Source organism: Tripterygium wilfordii, chromosome 12 (assembly GCF_013401445.1).
Source record: "Tripterygium wilfordii isolate XIE 37 chromosome 12, ASM1340144v1, whole genome shotgun sequence".
NCBI lineage: Eukaryota > Viridiplantae > Streptophyta > Magnoliopsida > Celastrales > Celastraceae > Tripterygium > Tripterygium wilfordii.
Window position 1 is genome coordinate 3,902,864 of NC_052243.1, and position 24,554 is coordinate 3,927,417.

General features: G+C 36.2%; 3 protein-coding genes across 5 annotated transcripts; 1 reads left to right on the forward strand and 2 right to left on the reverse strand.

The window, feature by feature from the left end:
• Nucleotides 1–117: 117 nt before the first annotated feature.
• LOC120010425 (bZIP transcription factor 44-like) lies at nucleotides 118–23,272 on the reverse strand. 3 transcript variants are annotated; one of them, XM_038861225.1, is made up of 2 exons: nucleotides 23,260–23,272; nucleotides 118–838 (listed from the first exon to the last, which is right to left on the reverse strand). In XM_038861225.1, exon 2 carries the CDS (start codon nucleotides 818–820, stop codon nucleotides 353–355), a length of 468 nt encoding a protein of 155 aa, XP_038717153.1. In that variant the 5' UTR covers nucleotides 821–838; nucleotides 23,260–23,272; the 3' UTR covers nucleotides 118–352. The 3 variants fall into 3 exon arrangements, with proteins under 3 accessions (XP_038717153.1, XP_038717152.1, XP_038717151.1); XM_038861224.1 differs by lacking the exon at nucleotides 23,260–23,272 and adding an exon at nucleotides 17,477–17,492; XM_038861223.1 differs by lacking the exon at nucleotides 23,260–23,272 and adding an exon at nucleotides 7,546–7,550 and having other exon boundaries at nucleotides 118–835.
• LOC120010424 (mitogen-activated protein kinase homolog NTF3) lies at nucleotides 8,509–12,367 on the reverse strand. The gene is made up of 3 exons (XM_038861222.1): nucleotides 11,926–12,367; nucleotides 11,004–11,428; nucleotides 8,509–9,584 (listed from the first exon to the last, which is right to left on the reverse strand). The coding sequence occupies exons 2-3, from the start codon at nucleotides 11,424–11,426 to the stop codon at nucleotides 8,889–8,891; spliced, it is 1,119 nt and encodes a 372-aa protein (XP_038717150.1). The 5' UTR covers nucleotides 11,427–11,428; nucleotides 11,926–12,367; the 3' UTR covers nucleotides 8,509–8,888.
• On the forward strand, nucleotides 19,798–22,406 carry LOC120010423 (alcohol acyltransferase 9). The gene is made up of 2 exons (XM_038861221.1): nucleotides 19,798–20,321; nucleotides 21,306–22,406. The coding sequence occupies exons 1-2, from the start codon at nucleotides 19,887–19,889 to the stop codon at nucleotides 22,227–22,229; spliced, it is 1,359 nt and encodes a 452-aa protein (XP_038717149.1). The 5' UTR covers nucleotides 19,798–19,886; the 3' UTR covers nucleotides 22,230–22,406.
• Nucleotides 23,273–24,554: the final 1,282 nt, after the last annotated feature.

Consider the following 24,554-nt stretch of genomic DNA (forward strand, 5'->3'; position numbering starts at 1 on the left):
AAAAAAAAATATCCTTTTAATGTCATACATGTTTCTTGCGTGCGTGCGTGTGTGTATCTCTATACATATATGTATTCTATTAATTCACCAAAATCAAAGAAAAAGTAACGATTAGCTAAAAAAACTAAATATAATGTGGAACACTATATATATAATATTGCCAAGCAGGCACAATACATCAAGGACTCTTCAGTCTTCCCACACCATTTTTTCACACACAGAGCTTATTTACCTCCACAAGTACTCAAATCACCATTTTTCCCTTAATTTACCATTCATAATCATATGACTCGGCATACTCAAAATACTACTAATTATGACAATAAATCGAACCCCCTAATTGACTATTTTATCAATATGGGAAGGTATAATCTGCAGATGCCATGATTGGTTGCTGGTTAAGATAAAGCAGATTATGGTCATGATCATGATGAAGCATGTCCTCATGATGATGATGAGTCTCAAAAACACCATTAGATGGGTTGTTGATAAAGTGAAGGATCTCACTCAGAGACTCGAGTCTATGGCCTAACTCCATCATTTGAGCTCTCAAAATGGAGTTTTCAGCCTCAATATTCAGCAAGTTTTGTGTTTTGACATTGATGCTTGTGAAGATTTGGTCATTTTCCTTCCTTAATTCAACCACTCCAGCCATCAAATCATCCAAGTGTTTCTGTTTTCTCATCCTGGATCTTCTTGCAGATTCCCGGTTTGATTGCTTTCTCTTCCTTTTTCTCTGGTCCATCATTTCCTCTTCAGATCCTGAGTTCTGAAGCTGGGTAATGGAGACTGAGCTTGAATTCCCACTAGAAGACGCCATATATGATATATATATATAGTTATCTTTGTATGTGGCAGGCAGTGAAGAGAAAGTTATTTATGAAAAAACATAGAACCAGTAAAGGAATACAACAGAGAAGGATTGAACAAGATGGGTCCTGCGTCTAAGAGAGGATCCGACCATAAACCCAGACAGGAGGATTTCACTAAGAACTGGAGGCATGAATCTCAAACATTCAGATCAAGATCTCCAGCATCCAGATATTTTACACAAACGAAAGCTTGACTACAACAGAACAGCCACAGATCAGAAGCAACAAAATAAAAAATAAAAAAAACAGAGATTCTAGCTGTCAAGATAGTTTGACTTTTTGTGGGTTCTTGGCACAAACCCAAAAACGAAACAAACGAAAGAACAAAACCCACAAAGAGAAGACGAAGAAAAACACAGAGAGAGAGACCCAAAAGCAGCAGAGCTTCAGCCCTAAAAACTAGAAGAGCAAGAAAATAAGCCAGAAATCTAAAGAGGGGGAAGAAGAGAAGAGGAAGAGGTTTGTGAAGGAGTTGGAGGGTCAATTTATAGAACAAAATGATGAAAAAGAAAATGAGAGAAAATCAATAAGAAATTGAAAATGGAGAATAAAAGTAGTGGAATCTCCTAGGGTAGGCCTTGTTGGAGGAGAAGCAAAGCGATTGGGGCATGTGAGGTAGAGAAGAAATTTCTACAACCGTCCAATTCTACAGCTGGTGAGCCAGACAACCATTCATAAATAAAATAAAATAAAAATCAATATTTTTTACTTTTTATTTTATATTTTTAAATATTTTGACCGCCGGTTAGTGCCGGAATTAATTGTTGGCTTACACTAGTAGGTGGTAGGTGAGCACCTGATTGCAGCATAAAAAATATAGGGATGAATATGCATATTCTAAACTACATAAAGGGCAGTTTGGACATTACGTGACGTAGGGAAATGGGCCTCACATTCTGGAAAAAGGGGCTTAGCAGCCGCCGAACAGAGAGAGGAGAAATCGTGTCTGTTGTTCGACGTTGAGAGAGGAGAAGAAATATCGAGGAAAGAAAACGTGATAATGAATGATTTATTTTAATAAAAAAAAAGGGAAATAGCTGAATTTTTATGATTAAAATAAGGGAAATTTTATTTACACCACATAAACTACTAAGTTTACACATAAATTCTCTCAAAAAAGAGATATAATTCTATAGGCCAAAAACTTTTCAACGCAAGATTTATTAAAGAAGTGTTGAAGATGGAAGATAACGATTCACATAAGGATTATACGAATGACTATCAACTTCAACAACTTGAAAAGAACATTGTCGACTATATAAAGAACGGTGATGGCGTAGAGGTAAGTTTTTTAGGGTTTGTCTCATATACGAAAAGATCAACAAATGCCCTCTGATTATTTGTCTAATCCAATTTTATGAATCTAAATCGATACAAGGTATCGATATATTTGAGAAAAAGATTTTGAGTTGGATTTGAGTTTGGGTTATTGTTGGTTTTTGTACGTCTAAAACTCTCTGTGTTGTAGTTTCCTTGTTGATTAGGTTTCTTACCAGTTGTTTTCATCCTTGGCAACAACAAGGTTACGTGTTAGTGATAATTTTTTTTTAACATGGTTGTCTAGAACCTATCATACATGCTGAATTTAATTCACTTGTGTCTAGAGAATGTGCTTATTGTTTGCACATGAACTGCTCTATTTAGTGATCGATTTAGAATAATATACTGTGTTTTCTTGCTTGGGAATAGTATACTCCGTGTTTTATTGGAATCTATTGTCTTATGCATATTGATGTGAGATTCTGACCCACTAAAATTATAACGATTCAAAACTCAGTTTGTACTCGCAAGTGCACGAATCAATATTGTGACATCTATGCTGTTGAGCGCCTGTTGAGCATCTGTTGAGCGCTAGCTGCTGGTCAATATTGAGACATCTATGCTCGAGCATGGGTTGAGCAGCTGTTGAGCGTAAGGAGCTGAAAAAGCACAAAAAATATAATTTATGTAAAATCTGATCTTACTTCGATAAACAAAATGTCAATTCAACCTAAAAACATAAGCAAAAATGTGTATAATAATATGCACATCACATATCAATATTATCTTACCAATTTCAAAGTCAATTATACCCGTTTTCTAGGTATATGTTATCAAGTTTGGAGTAAATATGTTAATTTCAATTAATGATGATTTAAGGGACTTCTGAGTAGCAGTGTTGTCATGAATATAGAAGTGTAGGAATTGCAAAAATTTACTCTAATAATTTACATGCTCCATTTTTTTGTTCTTTGTTTTACCGGGCATAGGCCAACCATGTTTAACGGGTTTAGTATATGTTTTGTTTCTTTGTAGAAGTTTTTGCCTTTTTTTGTCTTCAAAAAAAATGTTCAGTTTCACTAATTATATATTCTGTCAATGTAGGAGGATGCATCTACGAAAGAGACTATGATAAATGGTGAATTATTCATGGTTGATTATAGTAGTGAATTTATCACATATGGTGTGAGTATGCCTTTATCATTGTTTCTATGTATTTTAGTTGTTAATATATGTTAACTAATTTTTTTCCGGTCTACTAGATATACAAAAGTAAAGATCATTTAATTTCTTGGGCACGAGGGGCTGCTATACAAGCTGGACATGTCCTCACAATTAGAACCTCTGATTTTGGTGGAAGTAGTAGGAAGTCACGAGTATTACTTGCTTGTGAACGGTTTGGTTCATATAGGCCCATGGTTAGTAATGAGGCAAAGAATGTAAAAAAACGTATGTCTACTGGCACGAAGAAATGTGGTTGCCCATTCTTACTAAAAGGAAAACCATCTAAAACTGGGGATGGTTGGTATCGTTATCATACGTTAGATGCAAAAGGGATACAGTTTCCAATTTCTATTTGGCAACCTAAAATGGATTAAATGGTGAATAATTTGTAAGGCTTCATTCATTTTTAGCTTCTTGTATATGTTTAAATAATCTGTAGGTTTACATTCATTCTACTTTTTAATTTGTATAACGACTTCACAATAAAATTTTATGATTAATTATTGATATCTTTCTTGGAATAATGTCAGATTGGATATGGGTCTAGTAGCAACTTGTTCCTGTAAGTTTTATGGTAAAAAATTCTAAACAGCAATCATGTGGATGAGAGCTTTGTGCAGTGATTTGACTTAACTAAATCCAACATTTTGAATTTTCCTGATTCATCTTGTTTCATAGCAGTTCAATTTTAACGAAACAATCATTGCCAAATACTTGACTGAAATACAAAATATAATTTTAGTTCAATTGATGAGGTGCGTAAACTTAACACTTTTAATGAGATGTGTAAACTTAACACTTTGTTAATCATAATTTTTTAAATTAAGGGTAGTTTAGGATATCCATTAAATATTTGGTGTAAACTTATAAGGTAAAAAAAAATGATATAAACTTAGTACTTTATGTGGTGTAAATAAAATTTCCCTTAAAATAATCACCTAGTTTGCTACAATAGATCGGTGCATCTACCGTCTTTCTGTAGTATTCGTAAATTTACAGTCTCTTTCCCAGTTTCTAATGGAGGCTTCTTTTAATCAAAACTCTATATTTACAGTCCCGTTTCAATACCCAGTAACTACTGTGGGTGGTCTTAAAGGTTTTTTTTAAGTAGTATTAGAATTCAAGAGTTAAGATTTAGTGTTTAGGCATTAAGATTTATAGAGTAATTACAACCCGCATCCCTCACATTTTACCTCTTGAACAAAAAAATGCAATGGTAGTAAGGGATTTGGGACTATAATTTCCTAGAGTCTACAATTTACGTATAATGTTGGAGAAAAAATACGACAAGTTTTAAAAATGGAAAAATGAAAGTATGATGTGATGTGACACATCTCTCAAATTATTGGATTAAAAATTATATACTCTCCTATTTTTATTTTTATTTTTATTTTTGATAAAAAAAGGAGTTCAACAAAGAACTAAACAACTACACTTCTAGGGAAGCAAACTCCCATACAGTCTTGCATCATTATAGTAACAAGCTTATTTGGTGGCTGGTCCAGCTGATGACATCCAAGGGGAAAGTTTGCAACAATTCTAGCAAGGTAGTCTGCTGCTCGGTTGCCTTCGTGATAAACATGGACAAAAGAAACTTTCCGATTCATTGCTAACATATCTCCCAAATACCTTGAAGCAAGGAAAGATGGATGTTGGCTGCCTTTCTTGCTTATGTATGATCCTTATAGCACACATGCTATCAGCTTCCACTATAACATCCCTGAAGCCCTTATTCCAAACTAGCACCAAAACCTTGAAATATTGCCCACAACTCCCCTCCTGTTATGGAGCATTTGCCGATGTTCATATCGAAACCTCCCATCCATTGCCCATGATTGTCCCTTATCAGCCCTCCTGCCCTTGCTAGCTCTGTGGATGAACTAAAAGCCCCATCTGTGTTTACTTAACACATCAGACATACGATGGTCTCCATCCAATTAGCCCCTCTACCTTGCTTCTTGTCCGCTTTTGGTCCCCAAGAGTACTGCTAACTCTAAGAATTTCAAAAGATCTGTCAATAACATCCTCCACCCATTGGTTTACACACCCTTTCACTCCATTAAAGACACATTGATTCCTCTAGAACCATAACCGCCATATTGCCACCGCAAAAACACAACACCAATCAGAACTACTCGGAATATTTAGCTTGTTCATAATAATCCAATCCTTTAAACTCATTGCAAAAAACTCCCTTTCTATATTGCAAGGGGACAAATCTATTCCAAAACTGCCGAACTAAAGAACAATCACGGAGCACATGCAAAATGTCCTCCTGTTTCACAAGGCAACTTGCACAGTTAACTTCATTGCTAATATGTCTCCAATTTCGTTCCTTGTTAGTAAGAATACACCCTTTCAAGACTACCAAAGGAACATTCTTATTCGCTCAGGTCCTGCCCATTTCCACGCTATATTCCATCTTCTTCCTTATTCCAGTATTGTTCGTTCATGCACGAAGTGCAGAGTTCCAGATCCAATAATAAAGACCCACCTCCTTCCTTCCTCCCTTCCTCATTTGCAACATAAGAAAAGTCTAGCGAAAGACATACATCCCCTTCACTATAAAGTCAAAAAAAATTGAGAGACGACATATCAATTATGACAACCTCATCTCATCTTACAAAAGATCTTCCTTTGTAACTTTCATACAGACACACAACTTGATCAGTATTGTTGGGTGTAGTGTAAAAGTTGTATGATGGTACGTTTTTATATAGATATATATATACACGCACACACACACATATATCAATCAAGTAGATTGATACAACAATGCGGTCCCTAAAAGATAGCACAGAAGAGAGAAGATCTTCAAGCTTCAAGCATGCATGAAAGTGGAATCACAATCTTCAAAATTTGGTCATGAAAAAATGAAGCTTGTTTAAGTTTCAAAAGATACACAAATGGATTAAACTTGACAGGCTACTTAATTAGTTGGCTCTTCATTCATATATGTCTTGGCAAGTCTCTCCTTAGCTGAGATCATAAGACACACCCTTTACTTTAAAGGTGTTACTACATATTGTTTGTTCTTTTAGGGCCTTGAAGTTACTTGGCAAAGTCCCAAGTTGCTAAGTTAACTTTACTTTTTTTTTTTTTTTTTGGGTTTAAACATAAATGTGCAACAATGTAAAGCTATATATACACAAGTTTGTCCTTGAGGGAATTGAATTGTTGATTGATTCCATAGAATTGTTCTAGGTATAATAAGTACTTGGTATATATATATATGTTCTTTCTTATGTGTGTCTAGGGCTCTTTTTCCATTCACAATACTTGCCTTCATGCCTAAGCTAGCCGACCTTTTACCATGTGAGAGAGCTTAAATTGCAAGTACTTATGTAGAGTCAAGGGAGAATTTCCTTAGAAGCTCAACATGCATTATGTCAATATATAAACCAGATAATGATTAATTGACTCGATCGTCGGTGACTTTTTATGTACATGCATGTGTTAATCGAGTTCCTAAAGATGGGCTTTAGATTTTAGGTTTGAGCAGTCAAAGTCAATGTGGAGTACAAATTCCTCCTTCCTAGGCCGTTCTGAGGATAATGGGCATGAGGATCATTCGACCCTTTACTTGATCTTTGGATAACTAAAATAAGATAAGGTCAATGGCTACAATGATTTTGTGGTGGTGATCGGAGACGCTGGAACACTCAAATCAGTCTCTTATTTCAAATAGTCTAAGTGAATAGGCAAAAAAAATCATCTTTTAGACTTTAATCTTCTTTTTTCTTCCGGTTTATATAGTGTCCTTTTCAAGATTTTGGAGATCCTCCTTAATTTAAAAAATTAATTGGTTTTCCTAATTTGATGTTTCTAAATCAGAACAATCGATCAGAGTGACCGATTGCATGCTTTTAAGTATGAGATCTTCATAACTAGCTATCCTATCCCTTGATCCGCTCTTCATGTGACACATGTCCCTTGGTTGACTCCCACCCGGGCGGTTTTATTCCTGTATGGAAAATAACTATTAACTCTTTCATACTTTGTCTAATAACAATTTCTTAAAGTCAATTAAAATCATGCTTTGCTTCTTTTCTTTTTATTATTATTTTACAACTTTGAGATCAACTAGCATATCTAATTATATACGTTGATAGGTATTAGAATTAATGAGTTCAAATATATGGGCTGCTGTTTTATTTTCCATCTTAATCTAGTTGAACACGTACGGCATGTGTGCTATATTATATATTTAAAGAAAAATAGCTGCACAAGCTGACACAGAATGTCCTAATCTTATCACTATCCATATCCTGTTAAACAAAAAAGGCAAACCACTATTAATGAGGCGTGCCTCACCCCTCGATTGACAATTAATTGAATTACACATATGTGTGTTCAAAATTCGATTCCAATGAAAAGAATATTTCTCAATAGTATTTAAAAAAAAAAAAAAAAACAAAGTAAAACCATTCGGTTGGTGTTTGTCAACCGAACGGTCAACCGGTTTTATTACCGTTTTGAGCAGTCCGGCACATGCCCAGTTTTGACCGGTCCGACACATCTAATTTTTAAGCTGAATTGTACTGGGTGACTGTCCGGTACCCGGTTCAATCCGACTGTAAAACCTCTTGTGAGGTCAAAGGCCTGCTCTCGCACTCTGTATGAGCTGCATAGCTAGTGTTGTGCTGGAATTGCTTATGTTGAAGTCTCTCAGTGGGTCGTGCAATTGTATGATTTGTACTAATTTTACTAATGGACATCCAATTTGGCTGAAAACAAAAAGGCAAACTCTGTAAGAAACAAAGGCACATGTCCTAATACTGTCCTGATGTAAAATATATATTCCAGAAACTAAAAATGTTTTCCCACCACAGAATTAGGCTACAAAAACAAAGCAACACAAAATAAGATAATTATACCCGACTTGCTATTCTTTGTTTTCTCCTTGGCAGAGAATCATCTAAAGCTGAAGTACTATACATGTCTGTAGTATTATACCCCACATGAAGAAAAAAATACATCAAAACAAGGAACCATTTCAAATTCAACCACTTGGCTTACCCAGTACGCAGAGCATCAAGCAGGCAGCTATCATGACAAAATACGTGAACATCAAGCTAACATCGGTTATATTACAGCTTTCTGGACGCATTCAAGTATGCGTGCATATACAGTGTGCAGATTATTTTTAACATGCTAGAAAATGAAGATGTTATTCTCATAAACTTCAACGGTCAGAGTAACATTGTCTCGTACATAATTTACAACCAACGTATTCTCCAGACATTACAACAGCATATATGTACAAATCATACAACTTCATTCCATACAGAGCTTAAACTCATACACACTTTCTCACCAACAAAAGTTAGTAGCTGAATGCATTAGCAGCTAGTGGCCAACGCATGCCATTTTACTTTATTTTAAGCAAATAAGCAGGGAAGCATAGATAAACTAAAAAGTTTTTTAAAATGAAAAGAAGCGAAAAACTAGCTTAAACGACTAATTAAAAATATACTCCCCTTCAAGAAAAGCAGCCACCCAATGCCCCTGTAGAATTCAGAAACAAAAGGATTAGGAGCACGACTCCCCATTTGCTGCAGCAACTTCAGGATGATAGCAGAGAATTTCCTTCCACATCATCTCCCTAATCATTTCTTCTGCCAAATCCTCATCTATGTCAAGATCAATCGGCACTTGAGCAGGGGGATCACGATTGGAATCATACAGTGCAGACATGTAAGGATGTTGGAGTGCTTCTGTCACACTAATCCGCTTCGATGGATCAAAAACAAGCATCTTTTGCAGCAAATCAATTGCCATAGGATGAGCATTAGGGTAAAGACGGGAAAACGGGGAACCGGCAGAATATGGGAGTGTTTTGATGTATTTTCTTGCCTTTGGGTTATCAATAAATTCGAGATCCTCTTCCCTCTGGCTGCCAAGGATATTGATAATAAGCTTGAGCTGGTTCAGACACTCTGTGCCAGGAAAGATAGGCTTTCGGCCAAGAAGCTCCGCAAAGATGCATCCAACAGACCATACATCAATCGATGTTCCATAATTGTCACAGCAAAGGAGGAGCTCTGGGGCTCGATACCAGCGAGTAACAACATACTCGGTCATGAATTCGCCCTTGCCTGTACTAGTGCGTGCCAGCCCAAAATCACATATTTTCAGGTCACAGTTTGCATTCACTAGAAGGTTCCCAGGCTTCAAGTCACGGTGAAGAATGTTTGCGGAGTGAAGATACTTAAGACCTCGAAGCAGCTGCACCAGGAAAAATGAATCAGTCTAAAGAAGACAACAATATGCCCAGTTTAAGACCATATGCTTCATACTGAGCGTTAACATATTTAAGTACAAACAAACTAGGAGATTGAAAATGTTACTAATGTATCTAAAAAGTACCAAGAGTGAAATACAAGTATTAGAAAAACTCTCTCTCAGAGTTTGGCATTTAGATGATATTTATTCACATGACTGTTGCCCAAGCACGAGCATAGTATGGCTGGAAGAGTACCCACCACAACACAATTGAAAATGAAGCAACTTCCTCGATTTTAACAGGACCGGCAGTATCATATGTGATTCAGTTAGCAGCTATGACCTTTATGGAAATAAACTATTTTATACAACTGGAAGCACAAGCCATTCAGTAGTACACGGCAGAAGATTGGACCAATCACTGAAATAGATGGAAAATCTGATGAAGATACACAAATATTGTTTTATATATCTCTATTGCAACTTTATACTGCATTCAATTCAATCAGTATGAAACAGCAACATAAGGTCTTATGCCCAAGCGTTCTGGATAGTTGGACAAAAGTGACCATCTAATGGTTGAGTCATTAACATATACTATTTGAACTCAGAAGAAAAGAATTTTATGAGTAACATAAAGTTGACACCCTAAGCAACATGCCATTCCGAGAATCATTTGTCCATTCCAGAGAGATGTAGCATTTGTCCAAAGAGCTTTAATTGTTCTGAAATAGACTGAACTACAAACTACGTCTAGCAAAGTGAATAACTTGGGCTAAGCACTTAAGCATAGCCATAGAGCAGAAAACAAATGACTGAATATGATTTTCAAAAATCCTTTTATACTGTTATCAGCTACCTTTAAACCATTTCACAAAAAAACTTATTTCAAATGGTATGGCAAACATGAAGGAGTACGGCATGCCAGTCAGCCAAAACAGCGTATAAAGTCACAATAAAGGATGGATTTAATCCTTATGTATAAGGCTATTCCGAAAAGATAGTCATTACAATCATTTCACAATTCTGAAGACGTCATATGATATTTGATTTCAAGGGAAAGATGGAGCCAATAACCATTCTCTTTCGATGAAGTAAAGAATTCCAGCCAGTTAATATAGCCTCTTGGGTCAACAAAAGGTTGAGAAGCATGTAAAACATTTATCTGAAGTAATTCCAAATTAATTGGCATAGCAATCAGTTAAAATTTTCACAATTCCATGCAAATTATGATACAAGTATTCAACATCAGTCAAATAGTATTGCTTAAATCTACCAAAAACTGAAAAAGCACTTCCACGAGACAATTCATCAATTACTATTAAAAGTTTAGAAACTACTAGGGATGGAGATTGCTCATGATTGCATAACTACCCGCTTATGTTCCTATGGATAACAACAATGGAACCATCTAAGACATACCTGGAAGAAAAAATATTGGCAGTGATCATTGCTAAGAAGTTGAGAAGATTTGATAATCTGATGCAGATCAGTATCCATGAGTTCATAAACCAAATAGACATCCTTGAAACTTCTCCTATGGATAGGCATCATTACATCTTTCAAAGCAATCACGTTTTCATGACGAAGATGACGAAGTAGCTTTAGTTCACGCAGAGTTCTTAGTGCATCAATACGATTCTCAAAAGCATTATGTATCTTTTTAATAGCAACCTTCTCATTGGTCTCTCGATTTACAGAAGAACATACAATACCATAGGCTCCTCGACCAATCGGCTTTATGGGCACATATTTAGTATCAATCTCAAACAATGTTTGCCACATGGAGTAGTAATGCTTCCCATGAATCGTAACTCCATTTGGTGGCTCAACTGGAGTTGCCATTCCTGGAAATGACTTCCATCAAAATCACTATAAACTAGACATCATTTAAAATGAAAACGAGATTAAAATGGTCCATCTTCTCCAAATCAATACCAAACAAAAATAGGATACATACCTTATGCTTCTAATGCATCATGTTTTAACAAGGCCTTGTAAATCAGAGCAGTGACAAGGTTTCACATATGGTGATAAGTTTTATTGAAAATTCAAAATCATTCTTGAAGAAGCCTAGAAATACTGATTAAATTTGATCTTTTTTGTCGATTTTTTAGAAGAAAATTAAAACTAAATTGAAACCACAAAACTTCATTAGAAAAAGTGCAGGATTGCACCTCAGAAAATCATAAACACTAATTACGTTCTAAAATTGTCATAAATGGGAAATTCACGAAGAATCTTGTGAAACAGAAGACTTTCTTTATATGTGAGTGCGCGTGGATATTAAAGATCATTCCATAATTGGCAACCAAATAAATTTTGCAGTTAAAAAGCTACTTACTTCCTTCTGTGCTTCTCGCGCGATTACTCTCTTATCCTCTGGAATCAAACTCCACAAGTCTGCAACTTCCACCTTGTTTTCCCGCGAACCAAAAGCATCCGACAAAACCCCCCACTCCACATCTGATTTCCACACTCAATTTCTCCCAATTCGCTTCACGAATCACATCATCTTCCACTCAAATCGGTTTCAAGAACCCTAACCCGCACCAAATCCCCTGCATTCGCGTCGAATTTTTCAGCTCTGAAACTGGAACTCGGAATTCGATCCGAGTGTTGGTCAAAGCCTCAAAGGTGAATGATTATAGTTACGAAGCGTTTGTAGAGATCAAGATTCTTTATCTCGTCGTGATCGGAGAAGCGAGCGTAAGCAGCGACAAGAGAAATATGGATTTTTGCTAGCTTTGGTGGCTCAGGCCATCACGCGCCCGTCTTTCGCTCCTGTAACGACAAACTACGGATATATTTGTTTAACGAAGTCCGTGGGGCCCATTATTGATTTTGCTAGATTCAATGAGAATACCAGACGACGTCGTCGCTTTAGGTTCAAGGAAAGGTGAAACTTTGAAAGTGCGTTCAGCGTGGGATGTTTTTTTGTTTTGAAACGACGTTGTTTCATTCATTGTCTTGACAGCTGACAGTGATATTTTCTTCGGGACGAAGAAGATCAGGTTCGGAGAGCATATTACGATTCCGGCGAGAAAAGTTATGCTGGTTGTCAGACCAGTGAAGATTATGAGGCAGATTAATGATTTTGTCAAAGTGTTATGACATATCTTAGATCACTGATGTGGGTTTATAAGTAAAAACTCACGTCCCTCTCACTTGAATGAGGTTTTTTTTCTTGGGTTTACATATCGTTAAGTAAGATGGCCCAAGAAGAATAAAATCTTACGAGACCCTATTTATTCACGAGAATTGGCATGAACAATATCATTGAAGTGAATATGATTGGAATTTTCAACATTAAGACTTATAAAGTTTCACATCAATTTGGTGTAAACCAATGATATTATTTATAAGTGTGAGCTCAACCTTAAACACTTGAGACACCCATTAAAAACGGACAAAGCTGTGCCAAGAATCAATACATCAAGTTGTAGAAGTGGGTCCATCACTCTCCAACTATTTAGGCGTCCTAAGAGGACAAAACCCTTAGTAGGGGTGAATATCGGGTCGGGTTCCGAGTTATCGGATCGGGTCTGACTCGATCCGATAACCCAGCACCTCCAGGTGGTGCCCCGCGCCCCGCCCCGCACTTCTGGGCGACTTTTATGCCCCGTCCCCGCCCTGCACGTCTCCGTGGATCCCTACGGATCCCCGCCCCGCCCAAGCCCAAGCTATTTTCATGTCACACTTGCCAACTAATTTATTATCTTTACATACCACCTATTATATTTTTAACACCATTAAATAATTTTAGTTTTACTTAATGGTATTGATTTTAAATTTTATATTATACACATTTATAGTTTTAAATTGTTTGATTTTATATTTTATTTTATAAAATCTTAGGGTCTTAAAGATTTTATCAACATTAATGAGTAGAGGGTCATATTATGGCTTTAGGGTTTAGTGCTTAGGTTTAGGGTTCAAAGCCTTTAGGGTTTAGGGTCCTTAGGGTTTTGGGGTTTAGGGTCTTTAGGGTTTTGGGGTTTAGAGGTTTAGGGTCTTTAAGGATTTGGGGTTTAGAGGTTTAGGGTCTTTAAGGATTTGGGGTTTAGGGTTTAGGGTTTAGGACCTTTAGGGTTTTGGAGATTAGGATTTAAGAGTATAGGGTCATATTTAACTTAAGATTTAGAGTCCTATATTTTTATCAATATCAATTCAATTGACTTAGGGTCTAGGAATTATTTATATTGGATTAATTATATGGTTTAGGGTTTAGCGATCAGGTTTAGGGGTTAGGGTTTATAAATTATTTAGTACTTAGGTTTAGGGGTTTAGGGTTCATGGATTATTTAGTGCTTAGGGTTTAGGGATTATTTATATTGGATTAAAACTAAGTATTCAAATCTCTATTTTGACATTATTAGTTTATTACTATATTATAATCAATGTGTTCAAATCAAGTCAATTTAAGTTAGGGTTTAGGGATCTTAAATTATTTTTTATCATCACTTCAATTGAATTAGGAGTAAACTATATTTAATTTAAGATTTAGGGTTTTATGTTTTTATCAATGTTTATTCAATAATCAATCTAATTAAGAGTATAGGAGTATTGTAAAGATTATGTATAGGGTTTTAATGTTTAAGTACTTAGATTTAAGACTTATTAAAGAAGTTTAGGAGTAACTTTGATTTTAATAATAATATCAAATTAATATATGTTTAGATAAACAAATATTTATCTATATTCTAAAAGAAATCTTATATATATATTATGTACACAAACATGTATTGCGGGGTGGGGTGTGGGGCGGATTGCAAGGCGAGTGTGCGGGGCGGGTCGGGTCGGAGCGGGAGGCATACCCGCCCCCACCCCGCACCCGCGCGGGTTGAAAATTTTTGCTCTCGTCCCTGCCCCACACAAATCTCGGATCGGAGGAAATCCGTGCAGATTGGGGCGGGTAGGACACGAATTGCCATCCCTAAGCCGGTCCAATAACTCTATTAAGGATTATCGGGTTATTGGGTTTCGGATCACCTGGTTATCGGGTTTGGGGTAACCTGGTTTGATTAAGAACCCAATTCATTGATTCAGTTGCAGCAACAATTCAAGTAATATAGTTATTTAACTCATACACATGTTCTACAACATAGGAACAAAAAAGACAATGACAGTGTTGTGGTATCCTACGGGTGGTTAAGGAATTCATTTTTCATCTTTGAGCAAGAACAAATTGAAATTGAATGACCGGGCTTTACCTTTACCAGAAAATGAAAACAAATTGTTAATCCAACAAGTCATAACATATACATGATAACAATACTTCATCTCAAACTTACGAATTTTGCAATTCTACACCAAAAGCAGTTAAAACCTGGTTATTGATAATTTGATATCATTAAATAACAGACTTAGTTGAAGGGAAGACACAAGAAAAACAAAAGGCATATACTGATATACATACAGAAGAAACAAACACGCATACAAGCATCACTCACAAAGGAGCTCCAATAAAAACTAAGATTGCGGCAAAAATTTACTCGATGATATATCAACATTCAACAATGAATAATAGGGAAAGGAGCCGATTTCCAAATTTTCGTCCATTATAGAAAACAATCGGAATATAATTACTAACCCAACTTGAGATCTGAACCAGAATAGTAGAATGAATCACACTTGAACAAATCACATGAAATAATTACTAACCTAGCTTGAGATCTGAACCGAAAAACACCTTCTTCAACTGGCAAAGGCAAGGACAAGTGAGGCTGCAGCAGAGGGGGAGACGCTGGAGGCGAGTACAGAGTGAGGAGGTGAGGCCCCGATGATGAGACAGTGAGACCTCAGTGATGCACAGGTCGCGCCGGGGCCGTCGCGGAGAAATTGATATCACGGAGAAGAATTTCGTAAAGTAGAGAACCCTAAATTCTTTTATCGAAATAATGTTTTCTCTTTTCATTTTTTATTTTAAAACTATAATTCTGTTTAAATTTGTTATCGGGTCAGATAACTAACCAAATATCAACCCGGAACCCGGACCTGTTAACTAAGGTCCGGGCCGGGTTTGGCCCGGTCCGATAAATACCTTATCAGGTCAGCCCGATAAGGTCCAGGTCGAACCGGGTCTCCGGGTCGGACTGGGTTTCAGGACCCGGTGTGCACCCCTCCCTTAGAGCCAAAAGGTGGACAATACTAAAGTCGTTGAAATGGGCCAACAAAAGAGCAGTTAAAAAATTGTTGGACACTTGGATCCAAGTTGGGCCTTTGGACCTCAAAAGTATTAATTCAAAAAAATGGTGCTTCGAACGGATTAAGTAGAACTTTGAATGGGCCTAAGTCCAACTTAGAAGAACATGGTCGGCCAACTTATAGCTAAGCTCGGCCTTGCAATAATGTGGGTCGGAGCCCAGACTCAATTCAATAATGTGGGCCTTGGCCGACTTGAATAAAGCAACAAGTCTTGACAATCTGAGATTAGCTTTAGTCACCTCAACAAAAAAGAAAGAGAGATCAGTCATCAGATATGATGATATGGTGGTAACCCATTTGTTTCAAAAGTATAATCATTCCATATCTTCATTCATCCATTATATTCAACCCCCACCCTTTAATTACAAATTAATCCATACTACTCCTCCATTCTTTTTATATTCTATTTTATTCACCCAAATCATTCATATCAAAACATCTAATGTTTTGAGTTTATATCCAACGACTTAGAATTGTCATACTCAATCGCGATGAATTTAAATTTTGTTTTTTGTTTCGAACAAAAACATATGATGTATCGATTGAATTCGTTATGTTAAATATTACACGTTTATGATTTTTCGAAAATTTTACAAAATCTTTTGGTGGACCAAAATGATGCGCAGGTTCTCCCCCTCAATTCCCTTTAATTAGAAAGTAATCTATACTACTCCATTCTTTTAATATTCTATTTTACTGATCCAAATCTTTAGCAAATTTCCAGTTCCAATTAGATCCCTTTGATTTGAATGATTAAACATGATACTTGTTGTCTACATTAATTAGTCAACACACAAAGCAAAAGTGATGGGATTGGGTATCAAATTCTAAAGCAAAATTTGACTCTCAAACTCTTCACATTAATTAGAAACCAAAAAAATTTCATTTATTATGGTATTATATTCGGAAGAATCATACTATGTGATTGGGGTCTAAAAATTGCTCGAGTTTCTGATCTATCAGGATCGTCGGGCTAACTATCTGGAAGCGATTACTCGGCTGATCTGGATGACTTGCATGGGAGAAGAGTAAGCTATAGGGTCCATGTTGATCCTCGAAGAGACTCTCCGACGTTCAAGTAAGTACAGGTGTTATTCGGGAATTGAGAGTGCTCCTCTACTCAAAACTCTCTCCTTTCTAGTAATTAAAAATTACAAGTTCTGAGATTTAGAATTATTTGGTGCGGAGGTCCATATCTATTTGGTATTGGGTAGTCCAATTTTGGTAAGAAAAGATAGGGGTGTCCACGGTCGGTTTCGGTCTATTAATGGCGGTTAGGTAATTTTTTTCAGGGTTTCGATCAGTTGTCACTAACATATCTTTGACGATAACAGACCAATCGATTAGAGCAGTCAATCAATTCGGTTCGAACTATTAATTTGGATGGTCCTAAGAAACGATTTATTCCTTCTTAAGTTTTAGAAGAGTTTTCCGAAAAGTGGATCTCTCTTCTTCCTTCTTAATAGAAGTATGATTTTCTTAGAGTTTTTGATTCCTCGCAGTGTTATCACTAGAGGGTTTTTGTGATGGAGCTCCTCGGGAATCATTTGCACTTCTTGGTGCTTCAGTTGTGCCTTGGACATCGACAGCTCAAATGAGAGCTTTTTCGACACCTCAACAACATATGCTCAACATCTTGGTGTCACGTGTCTGACATACATTAGAGGCTTTTTTTTTTGTGTTATCACTATATATATATATATATATATACACATATCTTATAGAGTATCAAGCAATTGTATACAGATTAGGGTTTCAGAATCTACTTTTTTTCATTCAGGTAAGTAACTGGTATTCCAAGGATTGCATGAAGATTAGACAGCCCAACTTTCCTTTATAATTTTGTTTTCTTTTTGACTTATAGGGATATAATTAAATTAAATAAGAAAAATTGGAATCTAGTTCTTGTCAAACACATCTCAAAGCATCTATACCAAATCTACAAAGCAAGTTCTTATTAGATTTCGGTTATTCTCATATTCACCTAATGAGCCATGCCCCAGAAGGATATGCTTCTATATCTGGAAAGACAAATTTTTTTATACATGGAATGGAACACAGTTTTTTACTTCCGAGCCGTACGATTGTGTATATAATATAAACATATAGAATCTCAAAAAAATTGTTTTTTTTTAATTCAATTTTTAGTTCTAATCTAAATCTAAATTAGGCTCGTTTGCAGGAGAAGCGAGATCGAACTGAGTCTGTTTGGTATGCTTGTTTTCCACACATTTTTGCTTTCATTTTTTGGAAAACAAAAACAATCCCAAAAACACGATGGGACATAGGGATGTAAAAAGAAAAGAGAGTGGTGAGATTTCTTGCTTTTGGCATTGTGGGCTCAAAAGGGAGGCCCGCACAACGAGCTATTAGCTCAGTGGTAGAGTGAAAACCCTGATAATAGCGTCGTTGTGCCTTGACTATGAGGGCTCTCAGCTACATGAATAGTTCAATATGCTTATTAGCGCCTGACCCTGAGATGTGGATCATCCAAGACACATTAGCATGGCATACTTCTCCTGCTCGAATCGAGGTTTGAAACAAAACTTCTACCCGTGAGTCGCGACGGTAGATGGGGCGACAAGCGAGTCCATTGTAGATCCAACTTTCTATTCGCTCGTGGGATCCTCACGGTCCGAGGTAATCCGTTTTAGAAAATGCGGGAAATAAAAAATTATTAAAAATAGAAAATGAACAAATATGTTTTTAAAAAATAAAAATACACAAATCGAGAAAACAGAAAACAAATCAAACAGACGCAAAAGAGATTAGATTTATAGAAAGGTGATGAAGGTGTGCATAGTACATAGAATGAAAGCTATTTTATTGAGGTTCTTTGAATATTTTGGTCGAGCAAAAACAAAGGCAGTACAAAGCTGGTCAGATATTGACCACATGGTATGCACCAGAAATGGCACTGTGGCTCTGATGATGGTAGTCCCCCATCGTCCTTGCAACAAACAAAACCTCATGTCTCTTCCAAGTTCCACCAGGCACTACCCCAGTCCTTTCCAGAAAGGTTTATCTGATGCCCCCCCAACGGACTCCTTGACAGCAAATTCATACACAAAATCTCAACTTATTATTTTAAAACTGTCATGATGTCCATATCATCATCAGAGATCACGAAAATGCATGATTGCTACTAGATTTATGTGAATCTTGGGTTGGTGTATGTATATGTGAATGTGCATATGTTGTGTCCATGGCTTGTTGCTAATCTCACATTGGTCTGACATGAACCAGCCGAATGACTTATAAGCAAGGCCAAACTCTCTTACATTGACAACATGTTTTCTAGGCTTAAGTACCCATTAACGAGGCTCCATGAAGAATGAAGTCGTGTGGGCTTGATATATCCATAGTGAACCATCAAGCCCAAAGAGGACAATATTGTTGGTGTGTTTGGGTTGAGAATTTCGTCGTGCATGCTGTCGGATAGTTGGACGAGGCCTTTACTCAACTTGTTGGATTAGGCATAACTCAACTCACAAGTGTAAGGGAGTGTCAAGACTATAATTCTACATTAGTCTCGTATAACCTAGCCGAGTGACTTATAAACAAAGCACGTAGTTTTTCACATTAACAACACTTTTCTTGGCCTAAGTACTATTGTTGACGGCCCATCAAAAACAAAATCTTGCTAGTCTGAAATATCTATAGAGAGCCGATAAACCCAAAGTGAACAATATTGTTCGTGTGTTTGGGCTGTAAATTTTAATATACTCATATTGAATGCTCAAAAGATCAAATTTGTATGACGTGGCTCTCGATAAAAAAACAAGTGTAAGTGCATGTGTTGCTTCGCATAGGACTTTGTCTCTAAAAATTAAAGCATGGTTTTAATTAAGATTTTATCAGACCCGCGTGCAGCCACTAAAATGAATTCTTCTTGTTTTTCTTTTCCTCTTTAAATAATACTATTTTTTCCCGTAAAATTTAATTCAAGTGAAAAAAAAGATGCTACAATCCCCGAATAAATTCTCTCTCCGCCGATTAAAAGATATAATAAATCCATGCCACTTCCAATCTCACCACCCCCATCGGTTTCTCTTCTCTAGTCAAAAACCTCTCCTTCTCTCTCAAACAAAGTCAATCATGTTGGACTCTCCAGAACTCCCAGATTGCTTCTACCAGCACCAGCCAGTCTTAATCTGTCCAAGCACCCCAACTCCTAAGCATTCACTCTACCTCTCCAATCTCGATGACCAGAAGTTCTTGAGATTCTCAATCAAATATCTCTACCTCTTTGAGAAATCTTTGAATCCAGATGTTCTGAAGCATTCTCTCTCCAATCTTCTGGTTCACTACTACCCATTGTCAGGGAGGCTTAGACCCACCGCCACCACAAAAGATGATCAGAAGCTTGAGGTTGATTGCAATGGAGAAGGTGCTGTCTTTGCTCAAGCCTTCATGGATATCACTTCCCAGGAATTCCTTCAGTTTTCTAGGAAACCAAACAACTCCTGGAGGAAGCTCTTGTACAGAGTTGATTCTCACTGCTTCATAGATATCCCTCCTCTTGTTATCCAGGTCAGATTCGTTTCATATACATATATACATACATTTTTTTTCAACAAATTTTCATCCAATTTTAATTAAGAGAATTATACATGTGTTAGAAGTGCAAAATTTCTTCTAAATTCTATTTACAATAACATATTTCGTAAAAAATAAATTGTGCTTATATTTCAATCATATATATTTTCCGGGAAAACGTAGTAGCTAGTAGCAATTAAGGTAACAGACAACATATGCCGTGCGGATGACTGGGGCCTGCCGAGGTAAAACTACAGCAAGTCGTCGTGCTGTAGCATTTTGGGGCATCAAGTTTTTTTTTTTTAAATTATAAATGTATAGTATTTACTTAACGAATCTAATGATATATTTTTTTATTTGAAATAAAATAAAATTCAATAGAAAAACTAAATGACAAATCTAAACCGTTGGATATAAACCAAAAATGTTCTATATATTTTTCATGTTAATTTTTATTTTTGGTTCAAACAAAAAATATAAGGTTGGATTAGTAAAACCGATAAAATGTAAATATAGCTTTTTAATTTTTTGTGAGCCCCATTAAAGCTATAACGCCTAGGCAACCATGTCGTGCTAGGCAACTAGAACCAACGATAATGTACGACTCCGTTTTTGAGCTTGGTAAATCTCGTCTCACCTGTTGATGACGCTATAAAAATAACAGTTTTATAGATCTTAGTATTTTTGTCTAGGCTATACTAAATGTTAAAATGAACGCACATGATTTTATATAGATCACGTGGAATATGTGAGCCCATGATTTTCATATGAATCATGTGTGCATGTCAAATATTGAGATAGTTAGGAAAAGCTAGCAATGCTGCTTAATATTTTGGCTATGGAAAAGTAGGTGTGACCCTACCACTCTATGATCTCATGATATTGCTCTCCCATCGTTGATAACTTACACTTACTTTGTTGCTTTTTTTATTTTTTTTAAATAGTAAATGACGTGGAGGCCTTTTCTTTTTATTTAAGGTAACAAATCTCCGTTGTGGAGGCATGATACTATCCACCGCGATCAACCACTGTCTATGTGACGGCATTGGCACGTCGCAGTTCTTACACGCATGGGCCCACATAACTGTGAAACCGAATCTTGATCTTCCAATCACTCCGTTCCACAGCCGCCACGTGGTAAAACCACGTGATCCGCCGAAAATACCCTTCACGCATCCCGGATATACTAGGAATAACCTCGCCGACGTCGACAACATCAACCAATATTTACAGTCCCAGCCACTGGTCCCGACGTCGTTCACATTCACTCCGTCCCGTATTCTGCGCCTGAAACAACAATGTGTGCCGTCGTTGAAGTGTACCACCTTTGAAGTACTGGCATCACACACGTGGCGCTCCTGGGTTCGATCGTTGGACCTGTTACCTTCACAGGATGTCAAGTTACTTTTTTCGGTCAATGTTCGGAAGAAGTTAATTCCAGAAGTGCCCCAGGGGTATTATGGGAATGGATTTGTGCTAGGGTGTGCAGAGACAAGTGTTGAGGATTTGGTCATGAGCAAAAACTTATACCATGGTGTTAAGTTAATCCAAGAGGCTAAATCAATATTAACCGATGGTTATGTGAGGTCGATGATCGATTTGTTGGAGGACAAAACGGTAAAAACTGACTTATCGACGAGTTTGGTTATATCTCAATGGGCTAAATTAGGGTTAGAGGATTTAGATTTTGGTGAAGGCAAGCCATTGCATATGGGTCCTCTGACTAGTGATATCTATTGCTTGATTTTGCCGGTGATCGGAGATTTTGATGCCCTAAGAGTGTCGTTGTCGGTGCCCGGAAGTGTGGTCGAGAAGTTTGAGTATTACATGCAAGAGTTTTGGGATGTCGAAGATCGACATGGAGAGAGTAATGAATATTATGAAGGACAAAATGGGAATTGATGATTTGATAAATTTAAGTATAATATATGCTTTATTTGGTATGTTTATTTTGTGTATTGTAGTTCTCCCAAGTCATAATTAATAATAAAAAGTAATGGGAGCAAGTCATAATGACCGTGATTATCGATTGTCACTGTATATAATCATCTATTAATATTGATTAACAAGCTTTTGTCATGCCTTTATTAGATGTATTTAAATTAATATTAGGCCATTAGGGTACATTGTCGACCACTTTGATTTTGATTGCTCAATTGCTTGAGATAGAGGGAATCTTGAAAAAAAAAAAACTTGAGGATTAGTTGTTGCTTTTTTGTCAATCAAAATCATTTGATGTTTCCATCATTGACATATACCCAATAATTGGGAGGCAACATTTAATTTAGGCATCAAAGTCGGCAATTTATATGGTTTTTATAGGATCAAATCATATGAACTCGAAAAATCTTGAATTTAATTTCCACTTTGAACAATACTCTTGTAGTCATGTGTAGATTTTTTGCCCAACTTTCCCTAGTCGTCAGGTGATAAATTTTTATATGCACTGGCTTGATTGCCCCAAGTTTAGAAAATATTAAATGTGCAAAGAGTAAACTTATATGGTGTTGTACATAATTATAAAAAAAAGCAATTAATTGATTAAATTTGTCACCACTCAACATGCGACTTTCTATGAATTTCAAATCACACATTGCATTAATTAGCAAGCCTTCATTGTCGCAAATTTTGGGTTGGAATGGCATCTTTCGGGGTCCAAAATTGCATAGCCTTGTTACTAGTGTCAAAGAAGGTCGTTTTCTCTAGTACTTTGATGGCACCAAGACAATATTCATAGAAAATCCAAAACCTCGATGATTATAACTAGAAAGAAAATTCAACAATTTGCAACAATATTCTATTGTCTTGTTAGTTAAAAAGGTTGGAAGAACCAAAATAAATTATCTTAAAAATAAAACATGTTTATCCCCTTAATTCGATCAAGATAGATGTGTTATTTAACATATAATATGATATCTGAAAATTATTAATTTATATATATATATATATTTTAGGAGCATGAAGTTATTATCTTCGTGACAATTTTTATATCACCATGATGATTATTTGTATATAATTGAATTAAATAAAAAAAGGTAATTCCTATCTCTTCCTAGTTCCTATCAAATGATGCCATTATATCATGATTAGAAAGCAAATGAATAAGAGGGAAAATACATATAAAATTAAGAGGATCCAATAAAATGTGAGTGCTTGTTATATTCTCCCTATTTAAATTCTACTTGAAGATCAAAGTGGGAGTGCCAATTTGCCTATAAAGCAAATGATTGTGTGTGGCATTATCTTGCCCTCCATTTCCGAATTATATATATATGAGGAATTCTCACATAAGGGTCTAAAGTAATGGTGTAAAATAATAATTTAATGGTGTGGATGAGTGAGATGACAAGTAAGACCCACTATTTTGGGTCTCACATGTTTCAAATCAATGGTGTAAACATAAACCCTTATTTACACCATTACATTGGACCCTTATGTGAGAATTAATCGATATGATATAATCTTATATCTATGTAGCTCAGCCAGTCTAAAACCTCCAGCCCAACTAGTTAGGACTCAAAGCTATTTCTTTATTAACATAAGATGACATAAAATAATTGCAGTTGCATAAGCACTCACACATATTTTTATCGATTCTCACTAGGACTAATATCTTTGTGGCCACAGTAGGATTTGACTCAATTTATCATATCGTTAAGTAAAAAACAGTTGGATTTGACTCAACCTATCATATCGTTAGGTAAAAAACTTCTTTGTGCGTTCGCTTGACAGCCTACATTCGAATGTCTAAAAGGACAAACTTATATGGTGTCGTTCTCGATTACCCAAAAAAAATAAATTAGATATTTTTAGGGTTTATTAATTAATTTAAATTTCCTAGTTAATTATATGTTTTTGTTCTCGATGGGTTTAGGATGTTTTAATTAAGCTTATCTTTAGAGATAGAGAGACTAATTGAATATGACAAAATAATAGGGCACTCTATAGACCCGCATGAGAGAGAGTGCTAGGATACTAACCCGTGTATGCTCTTTTAGAAACTAATTCTAGCTTGATTCCATATTTATAAAGCTAATGATACTTTGTTTGATGGATGACACTTTAATCATATGTTCTTCCTTCATTAATTTATCATATGTTCTTCCTTCATTAATTTATCATATGCTATATAGATAGAGGATCGGGGGGACAACTGGTGCACTAATGTATCACTTCTCAATGCGAGTTCTTTTCACCCTTCCCCCACGCGTGGTACTACTTTCTCTA

Excerpts from the sequence above, each read along its gene's own strand:
- LOC120010425 (XM_038861225.1), bottom strand. The coding sequence starts at position 820 with ATGGCGTCTTCTAGTGGGAATTCAAGCTCAGTCTCCATTACCCAGCTT.
- LOC120010424 (XM_038861222.1), bottom strand. The coding sequence starts at position 11,426 with ATGGCAACTCCAGTTGAGCCACCAAATGGAGTTACGATTCATGGGAAG. Across the intron at positions 9,585-11,003 it reads GCCAATATTTTTTCTTCCAG|CTGCTTCGAGGTCTTAAGTA; the intron begins GTATGTCTTAGA and ends TTCCTGGTGCAG.
- LOC120010423 (XM_038861221.1), top strand. The coding sequence starts at position 19,887 with ATGTTGGACTCTCCAGAACTCCCAGATTGCTTCTACCAGCACCAGCCA. Across the intron at positions 20,322-21,305 it reads TCCCTCCTCTTGTTATCCAG|GTAACAAATCTCCGTTGTGG; the intron begins GTCAGATTCGTT and ends TTTTTATTTAAG.